Here is a 22372-nt window from a genome sequence, read left to right as displayed (position 1 = left end):
CAATTTTTACATCTCAGAACAGCAGTATTGTCAGTTAGACCAGCACAGGTCTCACAACAAAAGTCACACAAAGAGCAAGAAGGCCAAAATCCCTCCCTTCATAAAACATTTTCAAATATTGCAAACTTCTGAAAAAGGGACTGCATCACTCAGCTATGGATAATGCACATAATGAGAAGAATGTGTGTATTTATCTGCCTTAAAAGATATTGAATTGCACCAGGTTAATAACAAAGCCATTTAAAGCAGTTCTTCATGGTTTTACTGGAGCTGCCTGGAAAACAGTACCAGAAGAGAGAGCTTACCTCTATTTTGTTTTCAATGTAATCCCATATGCCAAGGACCACAATCCTCAAAATAGTCTAGAAAAAACAGATTAGGGGGGAAAATTATTATGAATGTTATTGCAGTCTTAGATAAACATTTAGCCCTTTACCTATTTAAGGAATAATTTTTTGTCTTATTTAAGTACTATACATTTCTTCAAAATAATAATCAGGTTCTAGAAATGGCTAAACTGCTATATTAAAAAAGCAGATATTGCTTCCCAACCAGTATATTGACTTAGTAAAACCTCCACAAACAAGTTCCAAGTTCAAATGCTCATCAGTCTTTCCATCTTCCTAAAATTTTGCTTTCAGATTTGTGTGATTTAGATTACCAACCCTCCCCAGTCTCCTGACCCAAGCCTATGTAAGATCCACCATGGGGCTCCCTCAGTCAGAAAGGGGGAAAATTCTCTTTTCTGGCCATCTTTGATATGCCAGTGCTTACTGATTTTCTAAGAGAAGAGGCCCTGTCCTGTCCTGATGCCTAAAGGTACTGACATTTCATCAGCCTGAAGAGCAGATGCTCTTCACTGGAATGTAAGGCAGTTGCTTTACTACAGGATCCCAGAAAGTCATGGGATAAGGGAGAAAAATATCTCTGTGATCCTTCTCTATGAAGCAAAACAGCAATAAGTAGCCTCAACAGCTAAAAAAGAGGAATAAAAAAAAAAAACCACAGAATGAACCAATGGTGAATTCCTATTAAAAATCCAATGGCACCTTTCCTAATTTTTAATTTGGCTTTCAGAAGACACAATAAAAGAAAAAATCCATCAGTCTATTTGCAATTGATATTGAAGTCACATAATGTGGATGTTCTCAGCTCAGTCAGAGAGAAAGAGAGGGGTTTTCTAGCCAGGCGAGAGCCTGGGAAGCAGTTGGGAAGAAATGTAAATAATTCTCTAATCTATCTTGTTATTCACATTGTTTATAAATATGCTCTGCCACTGTGTGTCATTCACTGTACACCAATGGTGTGACATGTTTTTACTCTAAGACCAATGAAATTAGTCTGCACGATGTTCTCTATATATAGAACATTTGAAATATATACATTTGAAACAATACATACATTTGAAATAAATCAAAGCTCATTTTCTTTACCTTCTAATCTAGAGTTCTCTGTTCCCGTCCTGCTCGACAGCAACACATAAAAGCATAATTGGTAGGGATGTTTCCTGCCAGTAGCAACAAGGTCAGACTTTGACAGACATGAGGAGTCTACCTGCAGCTGGGAGCCCTACAAGGGCCACCAAAATGCTACTTTCTCCATTGAAGAGCAGCATAATGACTTAGTGCTCAGCAGGCCTACATGTGAGGGGGTGATTATGCCCAGAATTGTGCAGAAAAAAGTGACTCTGATGAATACATGTATCTCCTCTCCACTACAAATACAAATCTTAAATCCCAAGCAGCTCTGAAGTGATGCCAAACATACCTAATTACAGAACAATACTGAATTGTTCAGTAGGGTTTCTGTGCATGGTTTTGCCAACTCCTCCAGCTGCCTCAGCTGGCCTGGGATGATTGTACTCCCTGCTCCTGGCACTGCAAACCTGGATAACAGCACTTACCCCTGCTCCACCCAGGGGACACTGCTGTGGAGCAGATGGTGCTTCCAGAGCCCAGCCCCACAGCACCAAGGAGGAGGAAAGTGAGCCAGCCAGCTCCTCAGAAATGGGGTATGCAAGGCACAGGCCAAGGCTAGCTGAGAAAGGGAGGCACGAGCCCCAAGACAAAATGCAGCATCCTCTTTCCTCTACAAAAAAATGATGATTCTCTACAGAGGCAGCAAGATCCACCAATGCTGCCAGTCTGTACTCCTAAAAACACTGTACTTCCAAAGCACTTTACAAATGCAGCATGGGAGTAAGGCTCTCTCCATAGTAACCTAGAAATAAACCTCAAGGTTTATTTATTATGTGGAGGAAGAGATGCACAAGAGCAGGTGCTCAAGTCCCTTAATGACCCCAAAGTGGCCAGCATGATGTGATCTGACATAGGCACAAGGTGTAAGCACACGTGCTGCTGGCCAGCCAAGGCATTCCTGCAGCCACAGCTCAGCTCCTGAGCTGAATTCTGCCAGGAAAAGCATCCCAGCTCCTCTGCCAGCATCTCCCTCACTCCCCACCAAGGAGCTGCACAAAAGGCTGAAGTACAAGCTACTTGTGAGTCTGTCAGTTCAGCAGCATCAGTTGTCTGGGGTCTATACAGGTTCCACAGCAGGCAGCCACGGGGAAACACACGAGGACAAGCAGAGCCTTCTATGAAGCTCAGGCACCACCTTTCCTACAGCCACCCTGCTGGGAGCACAGCTCATGCTCTGCTATGCTTGGGCAGTACTTATGAAGTGCCAGGTCAATAAGCAACTAACACAGGATGGCTGAGCACAGAAAGTCAGGGTGAAAGTCTTCCTTCCTTTGGACAGGTGTGCACAAAGGTATTTTCACTGAAATGAGGCATATCTGCACAAAGAAAACAGAAACACTGCCTCACAACCCTAATTATGATTTAACATTGGACTGGTGAGGGAACGTACAAAAGTATTTTCCTTCCTGCCCTTTTAATTCCTGACTGCAGCATTTAAATCAGACTGTGCTCTGGGTGTGAGCAGTTCCAAGGGCTGGAAGCTAACACAAATGTTTTCACTGCCACTCTGCTGCTGTGAATCAGCACAAGTCAGCAGTGACTGGAAGTCTACTTGGCAGACATTTAATGCAGGATTGGGTGTTGGTGTCCAGCACAACATGCCCAGATGATCAGCACCTTGGCTCTCAGCTCGAGGGACACTGCACCAAGGTGAGTGTAAGGGTGGGATAAGCCAGCTCCTCCCAGCCCAGCACCCTTCAGAACCAGCTGGGCACTACTGGGGGTAAGCTCAGAAAACATTTACTCTGCATGGAAGCTTTTCAAGCTGTGCACCAGCTCTGTCACTCTTAAAACACCCATCAGCACTGAAGTGCCAGGAGCTAGGAAAGGCAGTCTGCCCTTGGTGACCCGAGAGAGCCCCAGCCTGGCCACCAAGGTGTCCCTGGGCCAGCCTGAGCCAGCACAGCTCCAACCAGCCCTGGCTGTCCCCTCTCTGCCTCTGTGTGTCCCTGGCAGAGAGAACATCCACTGCTGCTGCCACAGCTCTCACCCACAAGAGGTGGAACCAAAGGAACTTGGACTGTACTGGGCACCTCCTTGATTGCTCAGTGTAATAAATGCTTTGACAACAAATGAAAGCATTGGTATTTCTTATATATAACATTTTAGGGTTTTTTCCAAAGCAATCAAAAATATGTTTCATACAAATACATATATATTGCATTTGATTGCGTACTCTCTCTGTAAAGAACTTTAAAAATGAGGACCTGTAGCAGAATCTGAAAAAACACAGAGACAGAAATTAATAATCCAGGAAACTTCCTACCTACTGTGCAAGGACCAAACTGAAAGATGCATATGAATTAGAAGAGAACTGCAACTGTAAAACACTCATCACAGACAAAACCAACGTTAGTCACAATTCTACCATTTTAAAGTACAAAAATCTCCAAGAAAAAGGGAAAAACTGGAGCAGCATCGCTGTTTCCTACTGATGTGCAGGCATGTAGCAAATGCACACAAACACTTTTGCATTACACTACTGGCATCCTGCATTTTTGAATACAGATTTGAAAAAAACATTACGTATCTGTGTGAGCACTTTCCTGTTAAAGGAAAGTACTGCCAGATTGGTTTTTTCTACTTGAGAAAGAGAGCTTTAATGTTTTTTGACTAGAAACCTTTTAACTAGAAAGTCCTTAACACATATTTTTTAGTTACATCAGAAATACATTTTTCTTCTGCTAAAGCTAATTTCTTACATAAAAGTCTGTCCAGTGCACTAATAAAAGGCAAATGACTGAACAGCTGTGTTAACTTCTTTAAGCTGAAGTAAACCCAGATAAAATTTTAAATCATTTTTCAGACAGAAACCCTATTTCAAAACTGACAAAGTCTCCTGGTGACACACAATTGTTTGCACAATATTGACTGTCAGCAGTGAAGTTCAGATGCTGCAGGTTCTCTCTCTCAATTTTATAGGGAAACTTGGCCAAGTCCTTTGCTGAGCCAGCTGTATGAATGCCCACAATCTGCATTTGTTAGCTAACTGCACAGTACTTTAAGTAATTTTAAATACTTTTCTGCTTGCACATTTAATATAAAATTCACTATTCAGGGAGTCACTGTGTCCAATCCCTCTGTAGTGTGAAATCAGCAGGAGGCAGCAGAGGAGGGGACCTTGGCCCAGCAGCACGAGGCAAAGGAGAGAGGAGAGCAGCTTTGCATTTCATGATGGGGCACAGCTTGGGCAGGAGATAGACAGGATGGAGGCAGTTGGAAGGGGATTTCCTTCCTTCCTTCCTCCCTCCCTCCCTCCATCACACAGGCTCCAGAAACTCTGTAAATTAAGCTTTTGCCTTTTCCACATATCTCATAAGACCAAATATTTATTGAAAGCTTTCCCAGAACACCTTGTACCCAATCTGTAATTTATAACCCCTCTCATCTGGGTCACTCCCAGAGGCCTTATCTCATTCAGTCCTTAAAAGAATCCTCTTTTGCCATCTCCTGGTGTGCCTGTACTGAGCTACTGCATGAGCTGTCCTAGCACACGCCGTGCCCAGGCCAGCAGAGCCCAGAGGAACGTGCTGGCACATTGAAACGAACACATCCTTCTGTTTCCAGGGCACAGGCACCCTCCTCACACAGATTCTTTTCAACCAAAGCTCTGAAACTACAGACCCCACGTCACCATTATCCAGTACAACCCAACCCCATGTCCTGCACTCTGGAACTGCTGGGCTCCATCAGCTCGTGGTGCCACAGAAACCATTCCCTGCCAAAGCCTGGTGCCATGAACAGACACAAACACTAATACCACCAGGACATCACATACCCAAATGCACCTTTGCACAACCTCTGCACTTCTATTTCTTCTTGTGTTCTCCCAAGACTCCCACAATCTTAATTCTTAGCATACGGGGAAATCCAGTGAGTTTTCAACTGACAATTCTATAGAGATTTGAAAGGGCTTTTCAGGCACGGGAATGGCTCTCCAGAGACTCCACCACACATGCAGAGTGGCCAGGGAACTGGGCTCAGGCAGCCCTGCATCACAAGCTCCCTCTGGGCATGGTCACACAAGCACTAACACTTCTCTCTGAAACCTGTGGTGTAGGAGGTGCAGCACTGTCAGTATCAAGAGATGAAAGCACAGATGAAGCACTGATAGAGCACACTGTAAGTCAGGGATACTACTGGAAATGAAATGGGCAGACTGGTATTTCAGGCAGATGTCCAGCAAGATTCCCAAAACTTTACAGGACCACTTTCCATGGTAACTACTTCTTTGTGAAGCCACAAAATTGCTTAGTAAAGAAATTTCCCAGTATATTAAAATTTATTTTATACACACTAGCAAAGAAAGAAGCCTAAATTTACCTTTATAAATCACATTAATATGTCAAACCTGTATCTTTGTCCTTAGACTCCACTACTCATTCCATTTAGAATACAAAACATACAGCAATGAAGTGCATTTATACACCATAAGAAAAGTTGTATGCACAGGGAATAAAAGTAAGCACACAAAAGAGAAACCAGAGTTTACAGAAGACTAATAGGAGATGATTACCTTTCCTCTCAGCTCTTTGAAGCTCACAAATAATATAACAAAAGTAACATAGCTGAGTTTCTCTAAGATAAATTATGAATTTAAGGGAAAGACATTTTTACTTAGTTTTGCCATTTAGGATGTTTTTCTTTTTTAACAGAACTTTAACAGCAGAGTCTCCCTTTGGAGGTTTTATTCCTTTCAAGGGTTGCTATTGACAAGGAGAAAAGTGGCAAGCTACTATGAACACTTCCTTTAAACATACAGGATGAGGAAAGCCTTGGAGTATTTCCTCCTCTGAGCCATAGCAATGAAACAGATTGTTTACCAGCTGGGAGCCCAGACTTACTCTACTAAATTTGAGAGCTCATTTCTTGGACACAGATGGCAGAAAAAAGCTGTGATTTGGTGCTTGCCTGACTGAGTACACAAGCCTTGGTTCCTCCCAGGGAAACCCTCACGTGCTTCCCTTCAGCAGAATGCCTGGGTGCTGGGCTGGCTGCAGCACACGGAGCAGTGCAAGCAACTAATATCCATGAACATTCTTGCACATCAGTCCTAGTGGAGAATCAGAGCTGAGCAACAGCCACAGGACCACGTAATTGTGGCAGTGGGATAGAACTGTTAAGAGCAGACTTCAATCCACTTACCAAAACTCTGCCACGTTCCCCATCTCCTTTTCTCAGCCAACTAATACCAAGGCTGAGTTTGCCCTCCTGAGAGGGTACAACCTGGCCTCGCCTTGCTGCTGGTACTGGGATTTCTCCCCAGTGCCTCTCTCTTCTCTGCTATTCTGTCTTAACGTCTGGGTGACATCTGGTGCACAGACAAATCATCGTGATGTATGTTAACAGAGACAAACCACTAGTAAATCCTGGTCAAATACACGGAAAAAAGCAAAAAAAGCTGATGTGCACTTCACTTGAATATGGATATTTTAATGCTGGAAAGTCGCAGACAATGACAGAGTATAAAATGAACAAAGTGCCTTTAAGGCTTGTGGTTGTTAAGACAAGCCTAGGGAAAGCAGGAAGATGCTGTGAGAGCAGCTACCCAGCTCTGCTGGCAGCTGTTCTGGTGGCATTTGCCAGCTGCTGGCATGTTTAGCCCCCTCATTTTAACCAAGCAGAAAGCCAGTGGCTGTTTAGCTTCAACTGCACTGCAATCACCTGCAATGCTTTGAGAGCACCTCCTTTAATCAGTTGAATTCTTCCAAAACATTCAGATTTTGTGCTGAAAGTTTTATGGGTCTTAACAAGTATTTTAGAACATTGCTCTTTAAGCTAAGGCCTTCCTGAAGAATTGTGTACCCATATTTACAACTAATGGGGACCAAATTACAGAATAAACACTAAACATCCAAACTTAGAACAGGGTACTTGCTATGGAAACCACCTTTTTTGAACACCAGAAACCTTGAATCCTTGCTTTGAGTAGAAAAACAATGACTGAAGGACTCATCAATCCTCAGAAGTTGCCCGTTATCCTCAGGTAAACTAATTAAAGCTGATGTCTGGATTATCATCCTGGCATGAACAACCACAGACTGCAGAATCTCACTGTAACATGTGATCTCAACAAACGATCCCAAAGACAGCTGACTCATGGTATGGGAATCAGAGGAAAAGAAATGCCCTGAAGGGACCAAAGGAGTAAATAAAATTAAGTATGGGGAAAAGAAAAAGTATGTATGGAGCAAAAAAGTTCATTTGCAATTTTTGCAGTATTTTGGAACCTCTTGGGAAAAAAAAAATTGGATGACAGAAAATTATACTCTCTGTTTTCTCTGTTTTTGCTCTCATAAGACACAATTCAATATGAACTCAACCTAACTCCAGCAGGAAAGGTACACCTGAACTCCTTCCCAGACTGGTGGTCTCTGAAGCACATCCAGCTGCTCTGTGGAGCCACCTCTATCTCTGAGCTGCCAAATGAATCCATATCCAAAAATCTACCCTGGTGTATGCACCTCACATGGCTGTCTTGTGGCCTCATTTTTCTTTGATCTAAATTCAAACCATAATCAAATAGCTGAAGGAAGCTACTTCAGAAGACAGAAGTAGATAATGAAGTGAGTGATAAGTTTATAATAAATGAGAACAGCACGTAGACAAAGTAATTCTAAATATCTAATAAAGAGAGAAAAGCCAATGCAGATCCAAAATGAGGATGGTGAGTCAGGGAAACTGTTTTGGATCTGTGAAACACTTCTGTTACTCTTCTCCTGAAAAAAACTTCTGAACCACTTCAACCACTTTGGAGGGTACCCTGTCCCAGCAGAACTGAAACAATCCATTTCTTCCTTGAGCCAGATGAGCCCCGGCCTCGAGGATGTGTCTGCAGTGCCACAAACAGCCCAGCAGCAGCTGTGCACTCAGGGAGGGACACAGGAGCAAGACATTGCCCCAGGTGTGAGCAGAGTGCTGGGGGTGCAGGGGAATGAAAACAGAACTGCAGACTGCAGTCCAGCAGAGCAGGGAACTGAGCAGCACAGGAGAGGCTTTTGGTGAAACCAGCTCCAGAAAGTAAAGGGGTCAGGTGAACGTGGCTGTGCAGCCATGCTGCTAGCAGCAGTTACACGCTGATCCTATTGGGAAGCTCAGCATTACAGGGAGCTCCAGGGTGCTAATCCCCACTGAGGAAAGATTCTGGAGGGGAGAGGAAAGTATTTCTTTAAAGGGAACGGACAGCATCTAGCAAACCTGAGCCTTTGGGAATTAGGATATGCAATTCACAAAGGAAAGACTACAAGTTCTTTTAATTGTTCAGAGATTATTTTCAGTCATCTTACACGTAGCCTAGAGCCCACCACCACTGTCAAAGGATGGGGCCAGTAACGGGACCTGCTTGTGTAAGTGCAGCAGAAGGCTGGGATGCAGAGCAGTGTGAGATCCCTGCCTGCCATCACACAACCCTTTAGGAAAGCACCCACGGACAACGCCAGCTAAAAAACCCTGCTGAGACACACAGAATGATCCATGTACGTGTATTTCATTAGGAGCACCATGGAAATCACCAATCATATATGATAAATATCAATTCAATACAAGGGATTCAATAAATCATTTGCAGATATCATAGCTTTGTTTTTTGATTATTGTTTTTTTGTAACCTTCACCTTGTAACTATCTAAATTTCTGACAGAATGAAGTCATTAACAAACCTTTCTGGATTATATTTTCTCCTACGGAACCTGAAAAAATATTGTAAAGTATTTTAAGTCCAAGCTGTCTTTCAACTCAACAAACAGAAAACTTGTTATTGTGACAAGTAACATATTAAAACCTGAAAAACAGCACTAGAAGAATATTTCAGGAGCAGTCTTAATGTCTCAATACCAAAGACTTCTTTCTGGAACAAAGCTGAAAGCTCAGAAAGGCTGATTATCCCAGTTTGGTCATTTGTTACATCATGACTAGAGCCTTTTCCAGTGCATACATTCATACACATTTTGGCAAAGAAATTCACCATTTGTTTCATTCTCTGGCTAGGTCTACATGCAGCAACCTGGAATACATAAACTACCTTAATAAATTGTGAAAGGAGAGAACTCCATTCTCAAAACAGATCTTTTCGTACAAAACTCCCATGGATCTTTATTCTTGAAGAACATCTCTTCATCTGAATCCTATACTTTATACCCAGTGACACTGATAACAAATGGATCAAGCTATCCTGTCCACTGCCTGTAGATTCAGAGATAATTATTTCTTTCTGCAGCTTACCAATTATAATTTTTAAGGCAGTATCTTCCCTTCCATGTTTCCTCACCAATTCTAAGCAACTGACATACAGTACTAATCTAAATAACACTTTTTAGTTTGCTAAGTAGAAGCAGCAACAGTACACTTTTGCTTGGTTTTTTCCTTGAAATACACTGTGCTATGTTATTTGCACTCAAACTACTGTAAAACTCCTGCTAATTCCAGTGACAACATAAAAATACTTTGCAGTTCTGTATGTGGTGAAAGACTTTGGTTATACATACCTCTGAAAAGAAAACAGAGAGGATGACTAGGCTGATCCAGTGAATTACTCCTGCAAACTGGGAAGCACTTGAAACTGCAATTAACATAATAGAACGAAGGGTCATTATAGTAGCAGAGTGCAACTTAGGTTTAGCATTATTAGTACTGCCACAAGTTACATATGGTAAAAGCTTACTTTCTTAGATTTTGCAATGGAAGTACCAGAAAGAGGATGGGATGCAATGGACATGGAACTCCAGCCCTGCCAGCTGCTCACCTTCATTCACCATGTTAGCAGCTCTTCACTGGAGCTTTAACAGATCCTGCTGCTGGTAAGCAATGGCAGACACAGCTCAGGTCTTTGATGCTCTGCCACTGCTTCGTGTTCTCACCCCAACGTTGCTTTGGTATGAGATGTGTGACTAATTCCTGTGTACCTAAAAATCCAGATCTAGGACTCAGTAAGGAAACAGAATGCTCTACTATCCCCACATTATTCCTTGTGTTCAGTCTTTGACAATTCATCTCAGATGATCACTATTTATCTGGAACAGGTGCTTAAAAATTAATGCTCAAAATGGGCTTCAACATACATTTCATGCTGACAGAAAAATGCAGAAAGTTGACAGGGTCCAATAACTGAACTGCTAGCAAGTCCTACTCCCACACGCTCCCAAGTTTGGACTAAGAGAATGAAGAGTAAACATTCTCTCCTCCCTGCAGGGTCTTTGTGAGTCTGCTATCTCCAGAGCAGACAGAGCAGAGCAGTCTGTGCAGTCCTGCAGCGTCAGGGAATGACTGTGTAAGGCAAGCAGTGGCTGTGTGCATAGAGGTGCAGCGCTGCGGCAGACTTAACGATTTCCCAAGAGCATACAGGGCACACACTAAATGAAGAATTTTATTTTAAAACCAGAATCGATCGATACGGGAAGGAGAGGAAAAGGATGTAGGAAGAACTCAGGATACAAATAAAACCGAATATGCCCTGCCACTGGAACTCCCCCTGCTGAAGCTCTTTTGGAGCTTGATGATAGCAGTTGCTACACTGCAGCAGAGGAACTACTTAAAGGTGAACCAAATCGGCAAAACGCAGCATAATAAAGTTTGCTAAAGCACTATCTCTACGGGGCAGCCTGAAGAACGGGAAACCCTTGGGACGCCGCTTTTCCAACCGACACACGCGGCTCCGGCTGCCCCCTGGCGGCACGCAGGGACACAGCAGCACGAACGCGGCACGAAAGCTGCTCCGGACAGAGCCGAGCGAGCGCCGCAGCAGCTCGGAGTAGCGGCACCGCTCTCAGTCTTGCTGCTCCTGATTTCCTGGCAGACAGATGGACACTGCAGGGCTGTGTGTGCTGCTGCTGCTGACCCCGCGGTGCTGAGGCTCCGCAGGGCTCAGCCCGGCAGCGCAGCTCCTCGGCCCCGCGCTGCCTTCTCCCCGTGCTGACTGCACAACGAGGGCAGTACTAACATCATTTCCTGAGCCCCTTCTCCCCAAAACTGCTCAAGATGAGGAATGGATAGCATGGGCTGCATTTCTGAGGCATTGGAACCTGCCACAACATTGAATTTTTTTTCTTTTTTAATGAGTTGAAAGTTAATACTCATTTCTGCTTTTGCAGAACATCACAAGGTATTGTGATGTTATTTTGTTACTGCATGCGAGGAACTTTGAAGACAGACTTAAAAATCCCGATTACAGAACAGAGACCTAAAACAAAACATGTATTATATGTCCCTTGCTTTCTGGGGTTTCTAATTCTGGTATGAATACATTTTGTGCTAAAATACCCGAAAAGGTCTCTGACCTTTTCACGTGTGTGTCCTACAGTTTGTAAATGTGGTGTTGACCTATGAAACCAACAGCTTTGTGCGTGGGAGAAATGCATCATACAACTAAAGACTACACCGAAAGCAGGAGAGAAAAACTGTACTCTGAAATTGCCACAGCCAAAGAAAACACCAGGTTTCTTTTGTTGTAGTTTTTTGGGTTTTTTTTCCGGTTGGTTGGTTTGGATTTCTTTTAATAAAGGGAGGCTTCCTAAGTAATTACAGTCTATAGCATGGATTAGCAGTTGTTATTATGGACAGAACTGGCAGTAATGTGCTGTGAGACATCCTAATGCGCTGCTTGGTTTTATAAAGAACCCTTTAGAACTGTAATTATATTTTTGAGAAACATAGTTATGGGCTAATGGCTTTTCAAAACCTCAGTGTAAATGACACACATCCCTTGCAAGGCACAACTGGAATACTTAGATCAGCCTCACTGAGACAGCCTTTATCTGCTTTAGAACAAGATAGAAGGTATTCAAACTTGTGAAGGCAAAAAGCCTCATGGCATGATTCATTAGTTAAAAAGTAAAGTAGTAACACAAGTGGAATGGTCCTGAGCAAATCCATCCTGGTGGCTGGGGCCACCTCTGAACAGTGAAGTCATCTGGCTCAACCAAACACCTGCAGGTCATGCACAAGGTGTAAGCTGCAGAGCTTTCAGCAGTGTCATATGCACCAGACACACAGGGGAGCAATGACTCCTGAAGTAAAGCTTTCTTTAGAAGGTTCTTCAGAAAATAAGTGGTGAGAAAATGGCTGCTTCCAGAGAAGAATAACCGAACTGTTAAAACTCAGAGAAATCAACAGTCTTTAAACCCTTTGACTCTACAGGAAGTGAAAATTCTCTACATAAACAGAAAGATGTGACACCTCAGTAAGTATTGTTGAAAGCTTCTTCCTTAAGGCCTTATACCCACAATTCACGTTCCTGACTTTTTTGAAAGTGGCAGACTTGTCCAAATCCTGGGCTTCCTCATCCAAAAATGGTGAGTGACCAGAGAGCAGAGAAAGTAACAGCTGTAAGGCAGTGGCCATGTGCTGAACAGTGTGTACAGTATGGACAGATGGGTGGAAATGGGGAGCAACAGCATGGAACGACACACAGTCATTCACATTCATCTCACAGAGTTTAAGAAATGGCTGTAATTATCAATGAAGTCCCTTAAAGTCATCTGAATACAACTGCAACACCTGAATCTTTATGCCACTATGATCAATTGGCAAATTGCAGCAGTAAAAGGACTTCAACAGAATAAAAATTTGGTTTGCTCAGTTTAAAGCTGCCACAGGACACACCTGGTGCTCTTCTGTGCTATGTACTCTTGCATTTATGGGATTGCCTGAAACCCAGCTGCCATTTCAACACATCTGAGATTGCATGGAGATACTAGAGGCTGCTCCTCAACATTTAGCTTAGGGAAAAGTGTTGGTGGTGCCTGTGGTCATGTCAACTTTGTATCATAAAACAAAAAGAGAGAAAAAAGGAAAAAAAAAAAGGGGTGCAATGGAGGAAAAGAAGAGTAGGGGAAAAAAGATGAATTAAGAAGCAAAACAGCAGCATTAGAATTTCCATTGTGGAACCTGTGTAGAGTGAATTCAGATAAAGCAAACTCCATTTAAGCCATGATTTGACTCACAGTGTGTTAGCAAAGTAGAATGAAAATCTGTCTCATTTCAGGTCATTACAAGATAGAAGGCTGTAATTTTGAGAAGTAATTAATAAGAGGTTAACAACAAGTATCCTACTTATTTTTGTATGTTCATCACTTTTGTCTATCCACATGTGATGGGTATCAGAGATTAATGATGCACAGATTTTTCTCCTGTGCATATGTAACATGTCTATAAAGGACAGAGCTTTTCAAGTACTAATGACAACACCTGTGAATCTCTGCATGTACACTCTGCTTGTGTCCTTTGAAAATGTGTCCTGTACTGAAATTGTTATTTGACCTAGCTTTGGTCAGAATAATAAAGAAGAGACTGACTTCACTATACCAGGGTTCCACAAGAACACATTTCTTACCTAGCCTAGTAATCATTTAAATGGTAGGGAAAAAACATTCCCAACATCCTCCCCCTTCAAAAACCTCCCAGCAAGTTAAGCCTTTATTTCATCAAAATTAAAAATTCCTCCTACTCACACTGGAGAAGCTTTATATCTATTAGGAGTTCCAGAGTCAGAAGAATCACCACCAATACTACACAGGCTACCAGGAAACTGTTGAGACTTGCACTGAGCAAAAATACCTGCCACACAGCTGCTCGTCTCCCACAGCACGGTTTTAGCCAGTTAGATCTAAGGAAATAAAATTAAGGGAAAAACAAGAAAAGAAAAGAAGTGAAAAAGGAAAAGAGCTAAAGAGCAGTGAACTGAAAATTGTAAGTTCTTCTGTTATGGATACACTCAGCAATAATGCACAAAGACTTTGCAAAGTTCACTTTCACTGGTTTCTTTACCCAGAGAAATGTAAGAAAGGCCTTCAGCCTGGGATCTCCCCAGCCCTGGAGTGCACTGGTGTCCAAGCGCCTTCAGTGTACTGAGCCATGCAGCCCTAATTATCATACACATATTTCTGCTTTCCTCCTGCCTCACTAGCTCTCATGTGCTCTTATTTTGACACACATGCTGCATTCATTTATCAGTGAGTACCAAGGCACAGCAGGACTCTGCTATTCAGAAGCTAATGACTTTTTAAAAATTATTTTTCTGCTACTGAATTTTCTGGCCATGCACCTCTATCCCTGCTCTACTATGAGACAGATCTGACAAGGGCTGCCAAATTTGGGTTGCAACAATCAGCCCGTGACATGGCAGAAAAGAACAACAGGAATGTGGGAAACACCAAAGAAGCAGCAGCGACTCAGTGACTCCACAGCTACACTTTATGGCAGCAAAGGCACACAGCCTGGCAGTGTCAAGCCTCTGGCCAAGGCTCTCTCACGTGGCTATCTGTCCAGCTCTCATCATCCTGTTTGTGGATCAGGCCAAGAATGACCTTGCCAGAGTTTGGGGGACAGCATGCACCAGGGACCGCTCCCAAACCTGGTTTGGATGAGGTCACCGTTTTTCAGTGGAAAAATAAGGTTTAGGCAGATGCAGGAAGCTGTGAGGAGGCTGAGTTCTGAGGAGCAGAACTCAGGAGGGAAGCTGATGAAGTAGTAAACGTTGCACTGGTGTTGTGCTAATGCAGATACAAATTTACATGAGGGTTGCTAATTTTTTTTTTCCCCTTTTAGGAGTATTGGTAATAGGAATAACAGTAGTATGGACTTCAAATGCATAAAGCCCATCCTGATTCTGCTCATCTCCTAACTCCTCCCCCTCAGTATCACATAATCTCTCATCACAGTGCTCTGCAAGGTTCCTGTGCTGGCTCACCTCAGAAAGCTCAGATGGGATGTTTGCCTGACACTTCAGATTTTCAAAGCACTGTAAATACACATTAAGTAATGAAAAGCTGACATGATTTATTAGCCACGGTTAAAAAAGCTGCAAGTGTGGTGCAGTAACCCCACTGTCTGACTAAAATATCGCAACACAGAAATCAGAGGTGTACAAGAAGATGTGGTGATACTGATCAATTCCTAATAAACAGCTCTAGACTCAGTAACTCATGTTATAATCACACTCCTGGAAAAACATCACAAAATGTTTTCTGACATACTCACAAATGAGGGAGAAAGCGATGCCAAGCAGTGCTCAGAGACTTGACACTTTCGAGCAGCTTCTCAGAATTAAGCAGATCAACAACACTTGTAGTCAGATTGCCTGATTGCCTGACTGTAAAAGACCTCCTCAATTGACTCTCAAAGCTTCAGAGAAGATTTGACAAGTGTTACTATCAGCAACTTGCCCTTAGGTTAAACCTTGTTATGGCTCCAGCCTGAATACAGAATGCAATAGATTTCAAATAGGTTGTGTTAAAGCATTAGGCAAAAAAAAGGCATTGGGATAGGGGCCTTTTTGCCAGCTTGACCTTTTAATGGGTTTTATTTTACTTATCTCAAAACAGGGTAATTTGTTTTTAATGCAACTATGATTTTAGGCTTAGGGTTGAGGTTTTTTTAGATATTTCTAAAAACAGTGAGTGGGGGGTGGCTCTGTTTAAACAGAACAGGCTTTAGTTGTAGCCTCTGCTTACATTTATGTTCCCTTTTCCAAACGACCCCTTATGCCAGTATTTTAATATTGCAGGGCAGATTTTCCTATTCACAGAATCATCAGTAGAGGGCCCAAGTACCAAGTACCTACCTCTAAAAGCTCTGCATAGTCAAAATTTTCAACTATACCAAATGCACTAGCAAGAACACACCAATTGTAATAATTAGCATACAATACACATAACCATGATAATTATTACTCAAGCTGCTAATTACTTATAGAATCCTAAATAACATGGCATTATTCTGTCTGCTCAGTATTATTACTCAATATTATTAACAACAATTCTAGAAAGCTTCTGAATGAAACTACCAGTTTACAACTGAAAAAGCAATCAGCTTAAGAGGCCAAGTGCAGCTCAAGTGCACACTTCTACCTCTAGCATACTCGTAAAATACATAAATGGATTTCAAAGACACCGAAGGATTTGAAATTTAAGCACTGGAGAAGCACGTTCAGCTCTGTGTCCTAACTTGCTGCACCAAGGGGAGTTGGTTAACACGTGGCCAGCGATCAGCAGCTGCACAGCCCTGCCTGCAGGCTGGCAGGGTAACACCACCCTGACCCCTGGCACACAGACCTCACCTCTGGAACCTGTTCTAGCAGAGCAGCGTCTCTCTCTCTCTCCCCCTTCAGATGTGCAAGGGCTCATCTACTCAGGGAAATCTGGTTTTGGAGAACAACAAACCCCTACTACCAGAATTAGTGTGGGTTTGAACTTACCTCCCAAATTCTGGCCATTTCACCTGTGATACTGCAAAGCTACACTTAAAATTTTAAGCTCAGATTAGAAAGTCAGCTAGACAGAATTTCCAAAAAACCCAACAAACTAAAAATATAACTTACACAGCTCATAAATTTATGAAGAGATTTCATACTAACCATAGACAAGTAAAAGACCTTTTTCCCTTACTTCAGACAAAAAAATCCCAAACCAAACAAAAAAAAACAAATTGCCAAAAACCCACAAACTATTTAAAAAGTCCCCTATCTGTTCAGAGAATAAGCCCACATTCTATTGGTGTCCTGACTGTGTTTGCTTGAATTCACAGACAAGTGTGACTTTGGAAAACTTTCCTGCGTGATTTCAAACAGGTTCATTAGGTATTTCAGCTAATTTGTCTCTACAACAGAAATATAATTTACCTTTCTTGCAATGCCTGGATAAATAAATAAACGTACTAGCACAGAAAATTTTTATTTGTTGGTGACATTGAGCTGTACAGTTTTGTTCTGAGACATTAAAATAGATTTAGTGGAATTTTACCAGGGGTAATTTTTTTTTAAGATACTTTCACACATGGCTTTGTCCAAAACCAATCTGTCAGCATCCTGTTAGTCTTACTAATAAACAGCTTGGGAAAAAAAGAACATAAGGCAAAACTGGGAAAGGTTGAACATATTTATCTGGTAAGGAACCACTACAAACAGTTTTTTCAAGCTTTTAACAGCTGTCACTGTTTCTATTTTCTGGTCTTGTAAACAAATACCCCAAAATTTGCATTATACCTTATCCTGTCTTTTTTTTTTTTTCTTTCTTTCTTTTGGCTAAACAGCAAGTGTTTGCACCTCACAAGATGGTTATGATGAGAAAACAGAAGGATGGATAAGATCCAAATTGCTATCTGAAGGAGAAGAAAGGCTATGGTCAGGAAGTGACAGGAACACAGGCTAAATAACAATACAAAATGTGGCTGAGCCAAGCCAGACAGCAGAGCCTCACAGCAGGCTGCAGGGAGCAGCTGGAGGCCTGGAGCAGCTAACTCCAAGAACACACAGAGCTCTGCACCTCTTTTCTGGACTACTACAAGCCTCGTTTAGCTACAGGACTTTAACTATTAATGACACTCTCATCTTTTTACCCCTAAAACTGTTGTACTGTTTCAAACCCCGTGGCACTTCTTGAAGATTCCTGCAAAACTCTGCTGCTCAAATGGCAAGAGAGATTCCCCCATGCTTCTCCCCAGCTCACCCATGGCTAGTTTATACACACTCATCCTTGTGCCAATATTATTCTTTGCTTGATTAGGTCTTTTCCCCACCTGGCACTCTGTCCATGATGCATTATACACAGCAATGGCAGCCACGTGTGCAATCCAATTCAAGCCCATGCTTTTTGTAGAACACTGTTTCTGTAACTATCCCAGCAGCCCCTCCTGTTTGTGAATACAGACAACTGGAGCGGCAGATAATGTTTTAGAATAGGGTTAATTAATTACATGAATGATTCCCAGCTCTGTTTGAAGTACTTGAAGCTTTCTAGGATCATCTGTGCTTTCCTTACAGGAGTATATCACACCAATTGCTCACAGACATCCAGTGATTACCTGGCCTTTTACTCCTCTCACTAGAAAATTGCTTGTTAGGTTTTTCCTTTTTATGTTAAAATTTTTAGTGCAATATAACATCAGCCTCAAAAGCTCCCTTTAAGAAACATAAGAACAGACATACTAGAATATTCTGAACCAAGGCTTGGCACCCTGTCTCCAACAGTGGCCATGAGCAGATGACTAAGAACAGAGCAAACATATAAATCCAACCCTTTAACATTCTCACAGAATCCAGCTCTTTTCCATTTTGTCACTTCCTGAGACAGATGTATTTTCTCAGGCTGTACTTAGTAAACTTCAGTGAATTTCTCTTCCACAAACTTGTTCAACCTCCCCTTGTGGGGATAAGCTTCTCTCAGGCACACATCCTTCAGAAAGTAGCTTCAGGCATCTACTGCCCTCTGTGCCAAGAGCAAACTCTTTTTGTTTCTTTGGAACTGGGCCTTTATCTATTAATATACCTTAGAGACTGTATTGGGAGGGTGATGTGTGGGTGTCAAACCTATTTTAACCTCTGTGTCATAGACTTTGTAGTATCAATCAAATCTCAGTCAACCTTCTCTTTTCCAGACTGTGGAGTCCTAGTTTACACAGTAATCTCCAATGGAAGACGTATCACATCTTTGATCACTGTTTTTCTTTGATTCTTTTCCAGTTCTTTTCTATCTACCATATTCTGACAGGGATCAGAACTGCACTCGTGTTCAAGACATGGGCAAAGCTTGGATATACAGAGAGGCACAACAACGGCCTCTCTTTTATTCTCTGCTCTTTTTCCTTAGCAACCCTAAGATCTGATTTGCTTTTACACTGCTGCTCAGCATTTAGCTGATTTTTTTACAGACCTGCCTTCCAGACAAATATTCCTCTTTTCCACATTTCCTATTTGTCCTATGGCTTATCCATATTTCAATATTTGCCCGAAGCCATACCTTCCCCAATTCAGACAATTCCAGTGTCAAGCCAGACAAATTAGACTCATGTAATTTCCAGTCTCCAATAAAGAGCTTTGCAAACAGTGATCTGTGGGCTACAAATGCTACATTTCTATCCTCAAAAACTATCTGGGAAAAGCAAGTTCTGTTGGAAAAATACAGAAATATCTCCAAACCAAAAAACTCTTAAAATCACTGAGCTAGAAAATTAATTCTCTGTCTTAAGAGTACTGCTCTCTCTACCACTTGATAAAAGACATGGGGGGAACACAGTCAAAGCACTGAGGTACTGGGATAAACACAGTAATGAGCTACTCTGGAAAACAAAATTTACCAAGAGAAACACTTCAAAGGCTGTGTACAGAAACAGAAATTTCTATATCACTGAACACCTCTAACATAGCTGACAATTGCATGTTTTCTCTGCTGAAGAGCCGAGCACCTCAGAGGTTCTGTTGAGCTGAATGCTCCTTTTCTGCTGCAGTGCAGGTCTGTTTTGGACCACAGCACCGGGAGCAGCAGTGATAAAGTACTGCACAAAGAACAGATCAGCACTACACTCTCATCCACTGCATCCTCATGTTAGGATTTTGCATCATCTTTCTGGATTCAGACTACGACTGGCAGCTAAAACTAAATTACAACTCACTTTTGTAAATAGGAGCTTGCTTGGTACATGAAATAGGTGTGCCCTCCAAAACCCTTGCACTTTATCTTGGGCTTGGACCTCATTATTCACCCTTATTCCAGATCCAAGATCCGCAGAGGTGCACAAAACTTTTCACAAAATGGACTATTTTTAATTAAGCCACTAGACAAAGACAAGAACAGCAGAAAACAAGAGAAATGTGATAACTTGATCTTTTAGATAAAGCTCCTTTAAGTTTTGTAGAAAGTACAAGTAAAATACCTCAAAAAATCAAAGTAATATCTGAAAGATTAATCTGAAAAGCAAAATAATAGCACCTATTTGGTACAATTACAGAAGACAGACTGAAGGAACAGACATATTTTTTTCCCAGGATGAGTGAATACATTTACCAGCACAGTCTTGTAACCAGTTTAAAATGAGAGCTCACAACTCCTCTCTGCATCTCTGTAAATCTCTGTTCAGTTTTGGTTTCCCTTCCTCTCTCTCCTTCTCTCTCCTTATGGTTTTCTTTTTTCCGATATTCCCACTGTTTAATGCACTTTCTAGCTGAGACCATACAAATCTAAGGCTGTGAACAGATGACCATAAATTATTAAATTACAACAGCATGACTGTTTACAAGTAATGTCAAGTGAGTCACATTAACTGTGAACTCGGGAACTTCATAGTTTTGTTGTAAAACACAGTATTTGAAAACACCTGTTTCAAATGTTTAACATTAGAACTCAAGAGCTGCAATTTAAAACAAATACAAAGAATAATTTAAAAGTTGGTGTATATCTCTCCCCCTTGTTTCTCAACTCCAGTAAACACAGATCTTCATCAAGAGAGAGGCTGACTGTCTACCTGTGTATTTACACAATAAAATACACTCTGTAGTGCAACTATCTGTCAATTTTTTTACAATTTATTGTGATTGATACCTATTAACTGGAACTTACAGAAAATATAGGAAGGAGAGCTTTTCCTTATCCATGTATTACTTTCTGCATGTTGTCAGTTTTTCTGCTATTCTCCATCACTTTTATTGGACTTGATGGAAAAAAAGCAGAAGAGAGAAACTATTTTTTGAAAAACAGAATACTTGATTGGAAAAAAATAAGAGTGGTATTTAAAGCAACGTTAATATTTAAAAATCATCTCATCTTTCTGGGTCATTAGGCTCCTTAAAGAAATGCTGGCATATTCTTTTCATGCAAACTGAGGTCAATACAGCCACAGCCTCTCCAGCAGTAAATTCAGGACAACATGTTTTGAATTTTGTTTGAGGGTTTCAGGTAGAGCAGAAATGTTTTTCTTGCCTGATTATCCTTTCACTACTTACAGGTGTACATTAGGGACAGGCTTAACTTGCCTCTAACCTGCAGTCCTTTCTTTCTTGCTTAGCACAGGGATCAGCATTGTCATCTAAATGTCTGACAAAACCAGCTCAAACTGTTCACAAAATTCCTTAAACACCACCAACAGACAGGAACTGACTGCCCTGAGAATCTGATATGAAAAGGCAAAGACCTATCAAACTGCACTAAAATAAAAGACTTTTATTCTAGTATTAAAGCCACAGGAATGTCGGCTTACGTACGAGCTAACAAGTTAAAGACAGACCATAACTTACTCTCTTTTCCTTCTCATTTCTTTCTTTTCTTGTCAGAGAGGTAGCTAATGTGATGCCATCTGAGAATTTGCAGGCACACAACGAGGGTTATGACCCACCTATTCCTGATCACCTATTAATATCAGCTTTATGAAGATAAATATTCCCTCAGACGAAAAAAAAAGCTCCCCTAGGTAGCAACCAGGTAAAATTTGTGCTTGGGCCCTGTACACCTTGTAGCCTTAAAGAAGAAAAGGTAGAGGAAAACCTTGTGTGCTCCCTGGGGTGCACAGAACGAAACCATTCAGTCAGAAGACTCCTTTCTTGCCCTCTCGTTCATCCCTAGTCTGAAGTATCTCTTGCCCTTCCGTGCAAGGAAATGGAGACTGACTGGTGAATGCCCAGAGTCACCAGGAACTGCTGACTGTGGACAGTTCTGTTGTCCAGCAAGGCTGTGGAGAGAAGCAGCTTGTAACAACCACCCAGTCTTCCAAGCACAGGCATGTGCCAGAGCCCTGCAGTTAGAACAACTGCAGCTTGCCTAGACCAGCTGCAGATCCAGAGTATCAGAGCCACACAGAACACATGCAGCTCCATGCAGGCTGGCATCTTCCCTGACATTCTCTGGGAAATGCATGCAGAAGGTAACACATGGAGTCTGCAACAAAAGGCAGACTTCCAGGGAAGGGAATCTTTTACTCTCTGGCATTAGCAGTACCTGCTGGTATCTCCACCTGCACTCTGCACAGCAGCACTGGGGCAACAGAGCCTCAGTCACGAAGATGGGTGCTGGCACAAACCACAGGGATTTTTGCCATTTTCTGCCACTTCCCTGTGCTGCCCTCCCCACATCCCCCTCTTTGCACCTAAGGGAGACGTGGCTGCCAGTCCCTGTATCAAACTGATCTGCCCCATCCCA

General features: G+C 42.0%; 1 protein-coding gene across 15 annotated transcripts in view; it reads right to left on the bottom strand.

The window, feature by feature from the left end:
• TMEM266 (transmembrane protein 266) overlaps positions 1-22372 on the bottom strand; it is an 84774-nt gene that overhangs the window by 30707 nt on the left and 31695 nt on the right. For all 15 annotated transcript variants that reach the window (XM_053954221.1, XM_053954224.1, XM_053954220.1 and 12 more), the window contains 3 exons: positions 13922-14076; positions 9962-10035; positions 306-362 (listed from right to left, as the gene is read on the bottom strand). In XM_053954221.1, the coding sequence (XP_053810196.1) occupies positions 306-362; positions 9962-10035; positions 13922-14076 (286 nt within the window). The remainder of the gene's footprint in view (positions 1-305; positions 363-9961; positions 10036-13921; positions 14077-22372) is intronic.

This window comes from Vidua chalybeata, chromosome 13 (assembly GCF_026979565.1).
Source record: "Vidua chalybeata isolate OUT-0048 chromosome 13, bVidCha1 merged haplotype, whole genome shotgun sequence".
Taxonomy (NCBI): domain Eukaryota; kingdom Metazoa; phylum Chordata; class Aves; order Passeriformes; family Viduidae; genus Vidua; species Vidua chalybeata.
This window is presented reverse-complemented; position numbering and strand designations above follow the sequence as displayed.